At 57.2% G+C, this 13,791-nt stretch overlaps 3 protein-coding genes across 3 annotated transcripts; 1 reads left to right on the plus strand and 2 right to left on the minus strand.

Annotated features, from left to right (window-relative positions):
* Positions 1 to 5,124: 5,124 nt before the first annotated feature.
* On the plus strand, positions 5,125 to 7,380 carry LTR77_006716 (uncharacterized protein; the record flags this gene model as incomplete). Its single annotated transcript, XM_064803957.1, has 2 exons — positions 5,125 to 5,876; positions 5,898 to 7,380. The coding sequence occupies 2 exons, from the start codon at positions 5,125 to 5,127 to the stop codon at positions 7,378 to 7,380; spliced, it is 2,235 nt and encodes a 744-aa protein (XP_064657758.1).
* Positions 7,381 to 8,187: 807 nt separating this feature from the next.
* ISW2 (chromatin remodeling complex Adenosinetriphosphatase) lies at positions 8,188 to 11,560 on the minus strand (the record flags this gene model as incomplete). The annotated part of the gene is made up of 2 exons (XM_064803958.1): positions 8,188 to 8,304; positions 8,360 to 11,560. The coding sequence occupies 2 exons, from the start codon at positions 11,558 to 11,560 to the stop codon at positions 8,188 to 8,190; spliced, it is 3,318 nt and encodes a 1,105-aa protein (XP_064657759.1).
* Positions 11,561 to 12,126: 566 nt separating this feature from the next.
* WRS1 (tryptophan--tRNA ligase) lies at positions 12,127 to 13,686 on the minus strand (the record flags this gene model as incomplete). Its single annotated transcript, XM_064803959.1, has 1 exon — positions 12,127 to 13,686. One exon carries the CDS (start codon positions 13,684 to 13,686, stop codon positions 12,127 to 12,129), a length of 1,560 nt encoding a protein of 519 aa, XP_064657760.1.
* Positions 13,687 to 13,791: the final 105 nt, after the last annotated feature.

The raw sequence follows: 13,791 nt of genomic DNA on the forward strand, positions 1-13,791 counted from the left end.
GATCGTAAAGGTGCCGCCGGCGTTCGCCGTAGCGGTGGTGCCGTCAATTGTCAGGACAGGGGCGGCTGCTGTTATGCTGCCGGCGTTGTTGAGCGCTTGCGTCGTCCCATCGATAACGGCTGCGGTCGCCGGAGCGGCGAGAGAGACGGTCGTGCCGTCAACGGTGATAACGCCTCCGGGTGTGAGGGTTTGGCCGGCGATCGTAAAGGTGCCGCCGGCGTTCGCCGTAGCGGTGGTGCCGTCAATTGTCAGGACAGGGGCGGCTGCTGTTATGCTCCCTGCGTAGTTGTTGAGCGCTTGCGTCGTCCCATCGATAACGACTGCTGTGGCCGGAGCCGCAAGAGAGACTGTCGTGCCGTCGACGGTAATGACGCCGCCAGGGGTGAGAGTCTGGCCATCGATAGTGAAGGTGCCACCAGCATTGGCTGTTGCGGTAGTGCCGTCGACTGTGATGACAGGGGCGGCTGCTGTAATGCTCCCTGCGTTGTTGTTGAGGGCTTGGGTCGTGCCGTCGATAACGACTGCTGTAGCGGGAGCGGCTAGAGAGACTTTCGTGCCGTCAACGGTGATAACGCCTCCTGGGGTGAGAGTCTGGCCAGCAATGGTGAAGGTGCCGCCGGAATTGGCTGTGGCTGTTGTTCCGTCGATTGTGAGCACTGGTGCCGCTGCGGCCGTGATGCTGCCCGCATTGTTTTTGAGGGTTTGGGTGGTGCCGTCGACGACGACTGCAGCGGCACTGGGGGCGAGGGAGATAGTGGTCCCATCTACGGTGATCTGGCCACCAGGTGTCAATTGCTGACCGTTGATGTTGTAGGTGCTTCCGCCGACCGGTGCGAAGACTGCGCCGCCGATGGTGAGCGAGGGCGGAGAGGTGATCTGTGCCGAAGCTGCGTCGAACGTGCGGTCGTTGACAACCACGGCAGCGAGTGAAGGCGCTAAGCTCACGGTGGTGCCATGCACTTCAGCAACACCACCAGGAGTCAGCGTCTCGCCAGGCCCAAGCACGAATTGTGTCTGAGAGTTGCCAGTGAACGTTGTGCCGTCCACGACAATAACAGGCTTGCCATTCGGTCCCTTGCCCACACCATTCTGCTGGCCTTCTCCAATGGGGCCTAGGCCTCCAGGAAATCCGGAGTTGCCAGGGTTGCCATTCTCCGGGCTCTGACCTCCGGGCCCCTGACTTCCTGGACCTTGGTTTCCAGGACCTTGATTTCCAGGACCTTGACTGCCTGGGCCTTGATTGCCAGGGCCTTGATTGCCAGGCCCCTGACTTCCTGGACCTTGACTGCCTGGGCCTTGATTGCCAGGGCCTTGATTGCCAGGCCCTTGACTTCCTGGACCTTGACTGCCTGGGCCTTGATTGCCAGGGCCTTGATTGCCAGGGCCTTGATTGCCAGGGCCTTGATTGCCAGGGCCTTGATTGCCAGGGTCTTGATTGCCAGGCCCTTGTTTGCCTGGGTCGCCATTTCCTGGCCCTTGGTTCCCTGGCCCTTGGCTCCCTGGGTCTTGATTGCCGGGCCCTTGTTTGCCCGGGTTGCCATTTCCCGGCCCTTGGGTCCCTGGCCCTTGACTTCCCGGTCCCTGATTACCCGGTTCTTGGCTTCCCGGGCCAGTACTCTCCGGCCTGCTCGTCGTCTGATGCCCATGAACCCCGTGCATGATAGCCGCTGCTGTAGGATTGCTAGTCGTAGCAATAGTCTTCTCAGCAGACTCCAGCACCGAGAGAGCATTGGTGGTAGTCGTCCCTCGAATCGCGCTGAAGATGATCGAAATGGCATGACCGAAGCCACCAAGTCCGTCGGTGGTGGTGGCGGGCTGACTGCCGCCTTGCGTAGGGTTGCCGCCGCCTTGTGTGGGATTGGCACCACCTTGAGTTGGGTTCCCTCCCTGTGTAGGGTTGGTAACTTGCGTCGGGTTGTTCCCACCTGTCGGCTTACCAGGCCGTGGGGTATTCTGCGGACTAGGCTCTTCTGGCGGGTTGGGCTTGCGCGTAGGTTCAATAGGCTTGCGTGTAGGCGTTTTAGGCGGTGCTGGAACATCCAGCTCCGTCTGCGTCGACTCTATCCTGCCGGTGAAGCCAGGCGTAGGGGAGAGGTGATTGCCGCCTGGCTGGGTTGGCGGGATCGGCGGAGTGCTGAAGTCTGGTAAAGTTGCTGAAGGTGTCTGCAGGATCGACTGGGTGGTCATGAGAGGTCCGAAGTTGGGACCGCGCGATAAGGCGAGCACAGCCTGCTCAACCACGACATCCTGGACGACAATGGCGACTGTAGGCGCAGCGACCCAGGAGCCTGCCTTTGCTTTTGTGACGTTGACCACGTCCAAGAACGCTGGATTAACGTCTCCAGTCACACCTGCTCCGACCAATAACGAGCCATTGACATTGTCACCCGTATATTCGAACGAGAAGGGCTCAGCCATGTCATACGTCTGTGTGACAGCCGCGCACCCGTAACTTCCATTGCCATATCTTGCCAAACTCTTCGACTCGATCTCATACTTGCTGAAGAACACGAACGCCTGACCTGCTGAGTAGGCACCCGTGGCCTGCGGCACGGTGATAGCGGCAGGCGCTGGAGTAATGATGGCATCCGGAGGGGCGCCTCTGCCCGTCGTCGCGTTCAACGCGTACGCCTTCTGTCCCACAGTTGTCGTGCCGGCGGCTACTGGAGTGGGAGCTGGCGCGCAGTCGTAATCCCACAAGCTCATGTTGTAGACCGTATTCCACGTCTGAGACGACACGCAGGTTTCGGATGCGAGTGCAGAGTTCAGATCGAAGGGAGTCGTGGCTGGCAATGCTGTCCAACCGACTTGCGTGTCGTTCCTGTTGAATTGGAGGGAAATCGTCGAGACGACATTGTAGACCGTTCTTTGGTACCACCAGTCGAGGGAGGCTTGAAGGACGTTGAGTGTCTGTCCGGTGCATGCGTCGGCAGTCTTGGTGACAACGGGCCGGTGTGGTGCGGTGCCAGTAGGAAGGAAAATCGAGGCATTGTGGCCAGGAGCGGATCCAGGACCAACTGGGGAGGGGTTGTAGTGGTAAGGCCGGCTCGAGTATGTCGGCAATATTGATGATGAGTTGCTCGAATGTGTCGGCAGCTCCGATGACGAGCTGCTTGATATACTGGCTTGAGCTGTTGTCGTGGTGGTCGTATAAACATAGCCGGTGGCTAAAACAGTCGAGGAACTTGAGTTCGAGGCGGTGGTGGTGGTGGTGGTGGTGTCCACATAGCTGGTGGCCGTGACACTCGATGAACTCGAGGTCGAGGCTGTGCTAGTCGACGATGTGCTATTGTATGCTGCCGGCACCGTCGAGTTTGGTGGTTCCGGTACTGGTTGTGGTGGTCCGGACTGTCCAGGCGGATATACACCAGGCGCCGTCCCATTCTGATATGGAACCTGTGCAAGACACGGGCTTACTGCCAGGCCCAAGACGGCCACAGCCTCGAGAAGCATCGTGGCTGCGGTTCCAAGACGATGAAAAGCGAGCGTGGGTGGTGTTGCAACGGAAGAATCTCTTCAGCTGGACAACCGCATACTGGGGACGCCTAACCTTCGGTGCAGTGATTCAGCGAGCGGCAGATAAGACCAGACTGGAGGGACGCAACGCACGTGGCCGCTCAGCAAAGGATGAAAAGAAAGTTTGGTGAGCGCGTCACCGCAAATGGGCACGGTGGAGGAGGCTTTGCAGCAGGTGGAGAGGGAGAGGAGGTCAAGGTGGATGACAGAGCGTTGGTGGGAGATCAGCAGAGGCGCAACATCCTTGCCCTCGGATCACTTCCCTGCAAATACTCGCGCGTCTGTTCGCCGGTCGCCGCTCTGCCCGAGGAACACAGCGGACCTGACTGTTCATCAACGACCCTCTGCCCGCCCTTTCTCGACGGTTACACCGCACTCGTTGGTCCTCTAGACGATTTACCGTGCCTTGCATCGTTCATCCAATGTTTCGGGATCCCCCTTCTCGTGTGTGGTGGCACATCTTGTCGTGCTTGTGCCCGCCCACGCCTCCCGAATTAGGTTGCGGAGAATGAGAGCCTGGCAAGAAAGGCTGCATTAGACTGGCAGACAAGCGGATCGAATCACATGCAACTGCCTGCGAATCGCCCCCTCTACCTGGGAAAGCTACACTGCGGACATGGAGAGCCAGTGGCCGAGACTCTCCCACTCGCATCTCTAGGTCGTAGATACGATACCGCCACCATGCACCTTTGCTTAGCTGCACCTTACGTGTTGCGTTCCAGGTAGAGGGTGGTGTCAGCTAGATAGCCTGGATAGCGAAGAAGGCCATGACGAAACGCTTAGCTGACGACAAGACGGCTTGCCGCTTGCCGGCTGGTTTGCCAGCGTGGCGGGATACCGACGACGGCCAAGCCATGTCGAGTGGTCTACTGGGCCGATTAGACGACGGGAGGAGCGAAAGAGTTGGGACGAGGAGCCTTGGCCTGCGAATCTCGCCTTGGAAGCGAACAACCAACTTCGCTCGTATAACAGACAGCACTGGATCGTTACGTACCGCACCCCGAGGAAATTGCCTCGATTGCATATGGTCCGCGGCCGTCCATAATGTAGATGTTGACGACCAGGATACGATGTCCAGCTGAGAACTCGAGACCTGCTGCACATGCAACCACCCGTCGAATACGAGAAGTGCTGCTGCAGTGTCACCCAACGCACGCGTCTGCTCCATCCGATCTTCACCACTGGCTCCAACGCGTCTAAGGGCCCTTCTCGTGCCACGGTAGGCCTGGGTGGCCTCGCTTGTCTCGTGTTCTAGCCTACTCTGGTCCCGTAGGTCCAGAAGCGGGAACTCTCTCTGCCGCTTTGCGGAAACCCGGATCTGACTGGCAGAACCGAATCTGCAAGGGCCCTGCTCGTCATCCTCCGCCGTGGGTTGTCTGCCGCTTGGCGATTGCACCACCTCACCCACCTGTCGTCCGTACGTACTGTTGTCCTGTTGCGAGGACGTTGTTAGGCTCTCTTGGACCAGACGTTCGTTATCCGACTACGAAGTATCAGTAATGTCTAGCTGAAGGTCTTGCGCCGGTATCTTGGACGCTGCGATAGTCCGGCCATCCGGACTGTTCCATCATCAGTCACGGACTTGAGTCCACAATCATTTCCACCATCATGCCTTCGCTTCTGGACCAAATGCGGCTGTTACCTGCTGCGCTCCTCGCATTGACCTTCTCATATGCTGTCGCCGCTCAAAATGATGGGTCTGGATCGACACCAAGACCGATAGCCATCCCACCAAGCCAACAATGGGATGGAATCGACGGGTCATGGTCCTCCTTCGCAATTCAAGTAGGCACGCCTCGACAAGACATCCGGACGTTCGTTTCATGGAACGCCTATCAGACATGGGCCGTAATACCAGAAGGATGCGAAGCGGCAGACGATTACGATGCATGCGCGCAGGCGAGAGGAGGCATATTCAACCAAACGGCGTCGCGGTCGTGGGATGAGCAGGGTCTGTACGAGTTGAGGATACTGCAGAACCTTGGATATGATGGCAACGGCTATTATGGGTTCGACGTGCTAGAGTTGGGTGGAGCTGTACCAATTGTGAGGAATACTACAGTCGCTGGCTTCGCGCTTGATGACTTCTACCTTGGAGTGCTTGGGATCAATCCGAAGCCAACAAACTTCAGCGAAGACACCACTGGAGCACCGAGCTATATGACGCTTCTGAAAGACCAAGAACATATCCCTAGCATATCATTTGGATACACCGCTGGCGCACATTACCGGGACGATAACACGAGTAACCCTTACTGTTCGTTGACGCTTGGTGGATATGATAAGACCAAGTTTTTTGCGAACGACCTCACCTGGAACTTCGCGGCCGACAACAGCCGCGACATTGTGGTCGCATTACAGTCTGTTCACACGCCTTCTAGGGACGACTCGTCACCAGTCGCTACCGAGCTGCTGCCAAATGCAATCTCTGTATATCTCGACGCAACTGTCCCGCAGATATGGTTGCCGCTCGAGTCATGCTACGTCTTTGAGTACGAGTTCGGTCTTGTGTACGACAATGCGACAGAGCTGTACCTGGTTAACAACACCCTTCATCGGCAGCTCGTGTCGCGCAACGCTAGCATCACATTCCAGCTGGCTGTGGATAACAAGGGAGGCGATGTCGTGAACATCGAGCTACCATATGCCGCCTTCGACCTGACTGCGAAGTCGCCGTACCAGGAGTTGTCGGATGATACGTACTACTTCCCGCTCAGGCGTGCGAGTGGTGAGTCGCAATACACTCTGGGCCGGGTTTTTTTCCAGGAAGCATACATCGCTATCGATTACGAGAGCCAGAAGTTCAACGTCTCGCAGCGGGCCTGGGATGGCAGCTCAGATCAGAACCTCGTGACCATACCTGCATACTCCATGCGGTCAGACGAATCCTCCTACCCAGGCGTAGGCTCGCCGGACGACTCCAGCTCAAGCAGCGGTCTGTCCGGGGGTGTCATCGCCGGCATAGTCATCGGCGTCATCGCCCTCGTAGTCATCCTTGTCCTCCTCGCTATCTGGCTCCGCCGCCGCCGCAGCAAGGCTGCCAAACAACGGGCTCTCGAGAACGAAAAGCTCGGCTCCGCCAGCGATACCGCCTCCGATCACGACACCAGCTCCCCCGGCCGCGGCACCGAAAGCGTCGTCATCCCCAAAGCCGAGCTCCCAGGCTCCGAGCCTCCAGCTCAATCCGAATCCGAATCAGGAGGCGAACAAAACCCCTTCGTCTCCGGCGCTCTCAGCGATGGCTCCAGCAGCCCAAGCGATACTCGCTCCCCGCGCACCCCTAACGCCCTCTCAGGCCACACATTTGTCAGTGGACGCTGGAACAACGAAGCCTACTCCCCCTCCACCGACGGCCCAGAAGAAGGCACCGGCACGCACTCCTCCACCGACTCATCGTCCCGCGGTACTGGCACGGCTTCGCGCGTGTCGCACTACGGCACCGGCACCGGCACGCTCGCATCGCTCGTCTCCCCTCTGTCACCCGTCGACTCCCACGAAGCGGACGGCAAAGAACGGCACGTCTTCGAAATGGCGGGCGACATGCCCACGGTGAAAGAAAAAGACGGCCACGAGATGAGCGAGAAGGAAGCCATGGCGCACAGAGAAAAAGTCTACAATGGGGTTGAGAACCCGCCGAGTCCGAGTGAAGTAGCGGCGATGTCGCACGAGGCGACGGGAAGGGAGGCGCCTAGTAAAGTTGATGCGGGTGATGTTGTGCGGGCGAGTGGTGCGGGGTTGGGGACGGGGGAGGGGGGGAAGGAGGAGAGGGATTTTGGGCTGCATAGGCAGTTTTCGTTTGAGGGGGAGGCGGGGAGGAGGGAGGCGGAGGCGGAGGCTGAGAGGACGGAGGAGCTGTATAAATGAGGGTGAAGATGTTTGCTTTTTAGTAGCGATGGCGTTTCTGGGCGTATGATGCCGGCTTTTATAGGAGGCGAGGTGATGATCTGAACGAGTATATGGGGACTCTTGGGCTGATGATTGGACTGGATCTTGGACATATGTTGCATGATGGATTGTGTAGTAATTGGAATGCTGCGCCATTTGTTCGAAATGAGATGCCTTCTCCAAGATTGAACTGAGTTGAGAACGTCTTGTATCGCCCCGTGACACTCTATCGTGTTACGGAGAAGTGTTCTGGTCTGGGTACCTTCTCGCGGCTGGTAGACAGTCATGAAGAGGATTCGAGACGCTTCATAGTGCTTCATGCTGCCTCAGAGTGGTCGTTCGATAGCCAATGTCCGGACAGCTTCTCCATGGCGACGACGAGGCGGTGGAGGTCTCACGGTGCCGGATGGCAGTCGATCGTGTCCCGGAGACGAGGCGAATGGCGTACAAGCCAGCTAGCGTAAGGTGGTATTGACAGTGTCCGCGTGAGACGGAGGGTGCAGAACGTTATCATTGCAAACTTCTCACAATTGGTACTCGCTGTCTTCTATGCTATGCTACACCACGCTCCCTCCTGAGCGAGTATAAAGACCAGACTTCAAACACAACACGCAGTAAACATCAGACGCCATAGCTCATGCAGAACAAGAACCCAGCAAACTCCCAGACACCCAGTAGAAGCCAGTGAGCTTGCATAGCCATGCAGTAACTTCCGCGCACCGTCGCCAGAGCACCAAAGACGCCTCGCCCACCGTCTTGACTGAGCTAAAAGGCACAACATCAAATCTACCTCTTCCGCCCTTTAGCCTTCGACTTGCTACCAGGCGCCGAGTCGACAGTATCCACGCTCGCAGCGCGCGAGTTGCCATTAGGCGTGCCCTTGACACCATTGACGGCCTTGTTCTGCAACACAGCGTTAGCAACTATCCCTCATCTCTCAGAGTTCTAATCAACTCACCTTCGCACCACCACCGCTGACTCGCCCCTTCTTCACCGCCGGCTTCTCCTCTTCTTCCTCATCTTCCTCCTCTACCACCCTCTTATTCTCCTTCCCCGCCGCACCTCCCTCCATCTCCCTCGTCACCGTCGTAATCAGCGTCGCACACCTCCTGCTCAACTCCTGCGGCGTCCGGCTTAAGAAGAACCAGTCGAACCTGAAAAGCGGCGACTCTCGAATGTCGTCTCGGATCCGCTCATACAACCCCTCAGAATCCAAGCCGTACTTATCCAGCATCACCAGCAAGAATCGATCCTCCTCCTCGGTGTAGACCTTCTTGTTCGTCGTGCTCACCGTATAGCTCAGCTTCAGCTGCTGCAGCGGCACACGGTACATCTTCAACTTCTTCTTCAACAGCTCCCGCTGCTCCTTCACCCGCGCGGTGCGCGATTCGCCCTCCTTGATGGCCGAGACGTGCTTCTCCCAGTTCGGAATCTCCTTGTACCGCTTCCAGAACACCTTGGCATACGTCTTCACCTCGCCGACGTCCTTGCTATCGACCTCGAGCGCGATGGAGTCGTGGTTGTGGCGGCCGTACTTGGCGCTGCCGTTGATGAACTGCTGGAAATCGCGCTTGTTCCAGTCGCCGAAGCCTTCTTCTGCGAGGGTGTCCTTTTCGGCGATCTCGGTTTCGGTCAGCGGTTCGGCTTCGTCGATCATCTTTTGCTCGAGCGCTTGGTCTTCGAGGCGGGACTCGAGGCTCTCTTCGTCGCCCTCGGCAAGCGGGGCTTTGATGCCGTTCTCCTTGCGGAACCAGGCGGTTTCTTTCTCCTGCAGGTCGCCGAGGCGGGGGTTGAAGAACTGGTATTCGTGCATGGCCTGCTGCTTGGGGGCGCGAGGGACCTTGGGCTTGGGGTCGGGGCGTGGGCCGCCGGTCGAGAGAGCAGTGCGGTAGTACTTGTCCATGGAGTAGCTCTGCTCCTTGCGCTCACGCTTCGAAGGATTGATCCAGCTCATGCCAATCTCCTTCTTCTTCGCATTGACAAAGTTCTCGCCATTCCACTCGTAGGTGCCAGTAGCGTCAGAGCTGAACTTTTGTAGGTCGTCCAGACCCAGCTTCTCGTACTTCGCGTTCATCTCCTTGGTCCTGTCCTCGCCGTGACGCATGATCTGGTCGAAGTCGTCCTCAGTGATATCCCCACCCTTCTTGCCGAAGACGCCACCGCCTTCGTTCTGCTCGAACACCTTCTCAGCACCGTGCTGAATCATACCAAGGAGCTCGTCCTTCGAAGCAGCCTGCTTGGCCTGTTGCTGAGCACGACCTTGTTGGATGACCAGCTGGTCAAGACGAAGCTTCTGTGCAGCGCGCTCAAGAACCTTCTCCTCGATGGCCTCCTCAGTCACAAAGCGGAAGACATGCACCTGCTTCGTCTGGCCAATACGATGAGCACGGTCCATGGCTTGCAGATCCGCCTGAGGGTTCCAATCGGAGTCGAACAGAACCACAATATCAGCAGAAGTCAGATTGATGCCCAGACCACCGGCACGAGTCGTGAGTAGGAACAAGAACTTCTCCGAGCCCTCCTTGTTGTACTCATCGATCGCCGCGATACGATCCTCATGCGCTGTTGAACCATCGATCCTGCAGTACTGGAAGCCTCGCATGACGCTGTAGTCCTCCAGAATATCCAGAACACGGCTCATCTGCGAGAAGATAAGCACCCTCGACCCCTGCGCCATCATCTTCTTGAGCAGCTTGTCGAGCATGACCATCTTCGCCGCATTGTCGACCAGATGCTCGTCGGTGGTGTAAGGTGGGCCAGGCTCTGCGCCGTCGAAGAGGTATGGGTGGTTGCAGCACTTGCGCAGCTGCATGACAATGTTCAGCAGTCGCGTCTTGCTCTCCTTGTTGCCAGCCGCGCCGTTCACAGCATCAATATCCTTCTCGAGAATGTTCTTGTACCACTTGATCTGCATGTCGCTCATGCCAACGTACAAGTTGACTTCCTTCTTTGGTAGCAAGCTCTTCTCGACGTCGGCCTTGACACGGCGGAGCAGGAAAGGACGGAGCACACGGTGAAGCTGCTGCACAACTGTGTCTTGGTCCGCATCCTGATTCTTGAACCACGAATCGAAGGCTTCCGAATCGCCGAAGACATCTGGTAGGAGGAAGTTCAGCAGAGCCCAAAGCTCGTGGAGGTTGTTCTGAAGAGGTGTGCCAGTAATCAGAAGCCGGTTGCGGGAGTTGAAGATGCGGATGATCTGTGCCAGTGAAGACTCCTCGTTCTTGATGCGGTGAGCCTCGTCGATGATGATGTATTCCCAGGCAAACTTCTTCAGATGTGACTTTTCACGCAGGATCATCTCGTAGGAGGTGATGCAAACGTCAAACTTCTCATCGATCAGGCGGTCGTTGATGAGCTCGTGGCGCTCCTCCTTCGCACCTTGCAGAACAAGCACGTTGATCTCCGGGATCCAGCGGCCGAACTCGCGCTTCCAGTTGTCGAGCGTCGACTTGGGCACAACCACGAGATGAGGTCCGCTGATCCCCGCTACAAACCGCAAGTACCCCAGGAACGCGATGGTCTGCAGCGTCTTCCCCAGGCCCATCTCATCTGCGAGGATACCACTAATACCATTCTCGTGCAGACTGATGAGCCAGTTCAAACCAGCGACCTGATAATCCCTCATCTCTCCGCCTTCAATGAACGTCGGGCTCTCGCGGAAGATGGTGTGCTCAGCCTTGCCATCCTGCTTGCCCTGCCGCAGCAGCTCCGCATCCTCTTCCTTCTCAGTGCGTCTCCTCCTCTGCCCTGCTGCACCTCCCTTGCGCTTGTTACCGGCCGACCTGCCCTCCTCTTCTGCCTGATCCTGCCGATCGATCTCGTCCATAATGCCACGAATCTTCGGATCCGGATTGCTGTCAATGAAGTGGCGGAAGAGGTCCGTCAAGCCGAGTAGGTAGCGGAAACGCTTGATCGAATCGTCCTCCTTGCTGTCGCCCAGGCGGTCGTGCTTCTTGCCAAACATGCTCTTCCGAAGCTGGTTGCCCTCCCATCGCTTCTTGCGGCCATCTACCGCTGATGCTTCGCCGTTGGGAGCCACGCTGCTTGCGCGGGTGCCGGTGGCTTGTGATTCCGAGTCGGTGTAGTCGGGGGTGTCGACCATGGGGACGTCTGGCGGCGCGCCATCGCCGGCGCCTAGGATCTGTGCTCTGTCCATGTTGGGTGTGTGAATGAAGTGTGTGAAGTGGTGTATGGAAGATCAGAAGGGCGCGCTGCTGGCGCCTTCGCGGTATGGCCTCAAGCTCGGCGTCAGGCTGATATGACCTGGGTGAAACAATTCTTGAAGCAGTATCCTTGCTGCCCCGACGCGTGCAGTGGTCGTGGTGATGGTTCGAAGTGTGTTGGTGATGAACGACCACGTCGGCGCGTGAAGGGGTGGTGTAGAGGAAGGAGGAAGAGGTGTGTGGGGGGTGACGAGAGTTTGCTGTTCTGAAATGCAAGCACGACGCGGGCCAGTTTACGTGCCTGCAGCGACTTCGGCCAATCAGAGCTCAGCTCCAAGAAAACTGCTGGAAGTGCACGTGACATCGATCTTCACATGCTACGAAGATGATGGATTGACAATGCGCACAGACATAGCATCTGCCTTGGGCATCTGGTAGTAAGGAAAGTTCGCAAAAGGCGTTTTGATCAGTCGTCATAGCATCGTCGCAGCGGCTGTGCCCCTTACTATGATGCAACCAGGAAACAAACGCTAGAACGCTTCAAACAACACACAGCACTTCATGATCCTCCCTCCCCATCCTCCTTCTTCGGCCTCAGAGCCAGCTTCTCCGCCTTCTTCTCCGCCAGCTTCGCAGCCTTTCTCTCCCCCTTTGTGCCCCTGCCATCCTTGCCGCCAGGGGCCGCCTTGTCTCCCTCTGCAGCACTGTCATTCGCCTTCTGCCCGGCATTACCAAACACCCCAGGCACCTGATCCGAAGCCTTTCCACCATGATTCGGGTTCCCGCCAAACACGAGCTTCCGCGGAGTGGTGAATTTCCTCATCACCTCATCCGTCACCTCTTCTCTCCGCTTCTGAAATTCGCCTATGAACCCTTGCAACTCGCTGATACATCTCGACTTCATCTCTCCAGTCAACAGCTCGCCGCTCCGGTATCGCTTCGCCAGATCTGCCAACTCATCGTCTGATTCAAGGAAGTACGAGAGATACGTGTATGCGACGTCCACATCGGGATTCCCACCAAGTTTCCTGTGCTCCTCCAGCGATTCTCGACCGCCGGAAAAGGCGTGCTTGTTGATTTTGTTCTTGATCTGGTTGGGAGTGTCGGACATGAAGATCGCGGAGTTGGGATTGGAAGCGCTCATCTTGCCGCCTGGGCCTTGGAGTGCGGTGAGAAATTGCGAGAGGATGAGGCTGGTCTTTGGATGTGGGTCGGTCATGCGCTCGCATCGTTCTCGAAGGACGCGGAAGTAGGGTTCTTGGTCGATAGCGCAGGGTATCAGAGTTGGGATGGATGCGAGCGGCTTGTAGCGGCGTTTCGCAGTGGGTTCAAATTGTGGCGGCCGGTAGTCTGAGTATCCGTAAAGCTCGGGGTAGGAGGATGGAAAAGCAGCGACACACTGTTTGGCGCCGTACGAGACGAGACCAATGTTGGTGCTACCATTCCAGCCGAAAGCTCCTGACGCCTGGTTGAAGGTGACGAGGGACTCAAACTCTGAAGTATTCCAGTAGAAGTGGCCCCCGAGGTATTCGTAGTCGGTGTAGATGAAGGTCTTGGCCGGATCGAAGCCCAGCGCGATGATGTCCTTGATGTTGTCGTGGGAGTACTGCAGGAAGTCTTCAAGAGCAGAGCCTGGCTTCTGCACACCGTCATTCTTGTTCCGGGTGAAGAGGTATTTCTCGTCGTCAGTCAACATAATCACCAACGGCACATCGAACAGTTCTTGCAGCTCCTTGGTGAAGAGGAAGGGAACGGTGTGGCCGAGATGCATACTCCCACTACTTGGCCCTCTCCCGGTATATAACATGAAGCTGCCATACTTCTCGTAGAAGTCGAGGATCTTGTCGAAGTCTCGGTGTGCGAAGAACAGTTTCCGGCGCATTAAACGGTGTGCTGGTTTCCCGGTCACCTTCTCGAAGCGGTCGAGGTGTTGTTGTGTGAGAGGCTGTACACCGAAGTTCTCTATTAGCCGCTCATAGTCGATCGCCTTGACTGCGCCTGTCTCGTCCACCTCGCCTGCGACATTGTATGGATCGATCTGTTGTGTGACTGTTTTCGTTGCTTCAGCTGTTGTATTGACTTCCGGCGCTACACCGAGTGCCTCCTCGGCGGATGCCATAATTTGTATGCCTAGTAGCTCCTTCTTCTAATCGTTCCGTTCCCAGCAGGTCGTCCAAAAGGTGGTATATGTGTCAAGCTGGGAGTTCTCGAACAATGACTAGAG

Source organism: Saxophila tyrrhenica (assembly GCF_035928015.1).
Source record: "Saxophila tyrrhenica strain CCFEE 5935 chromosome Unknown scaffold_10, whole genome shotgun sequence".
NCBI lineage: Eukaryota > Fungi > Ascomycota > Dothideomycetes > Mycosphaerellales > Extremaceae > Saxophila > Saxophila tyrrhenica.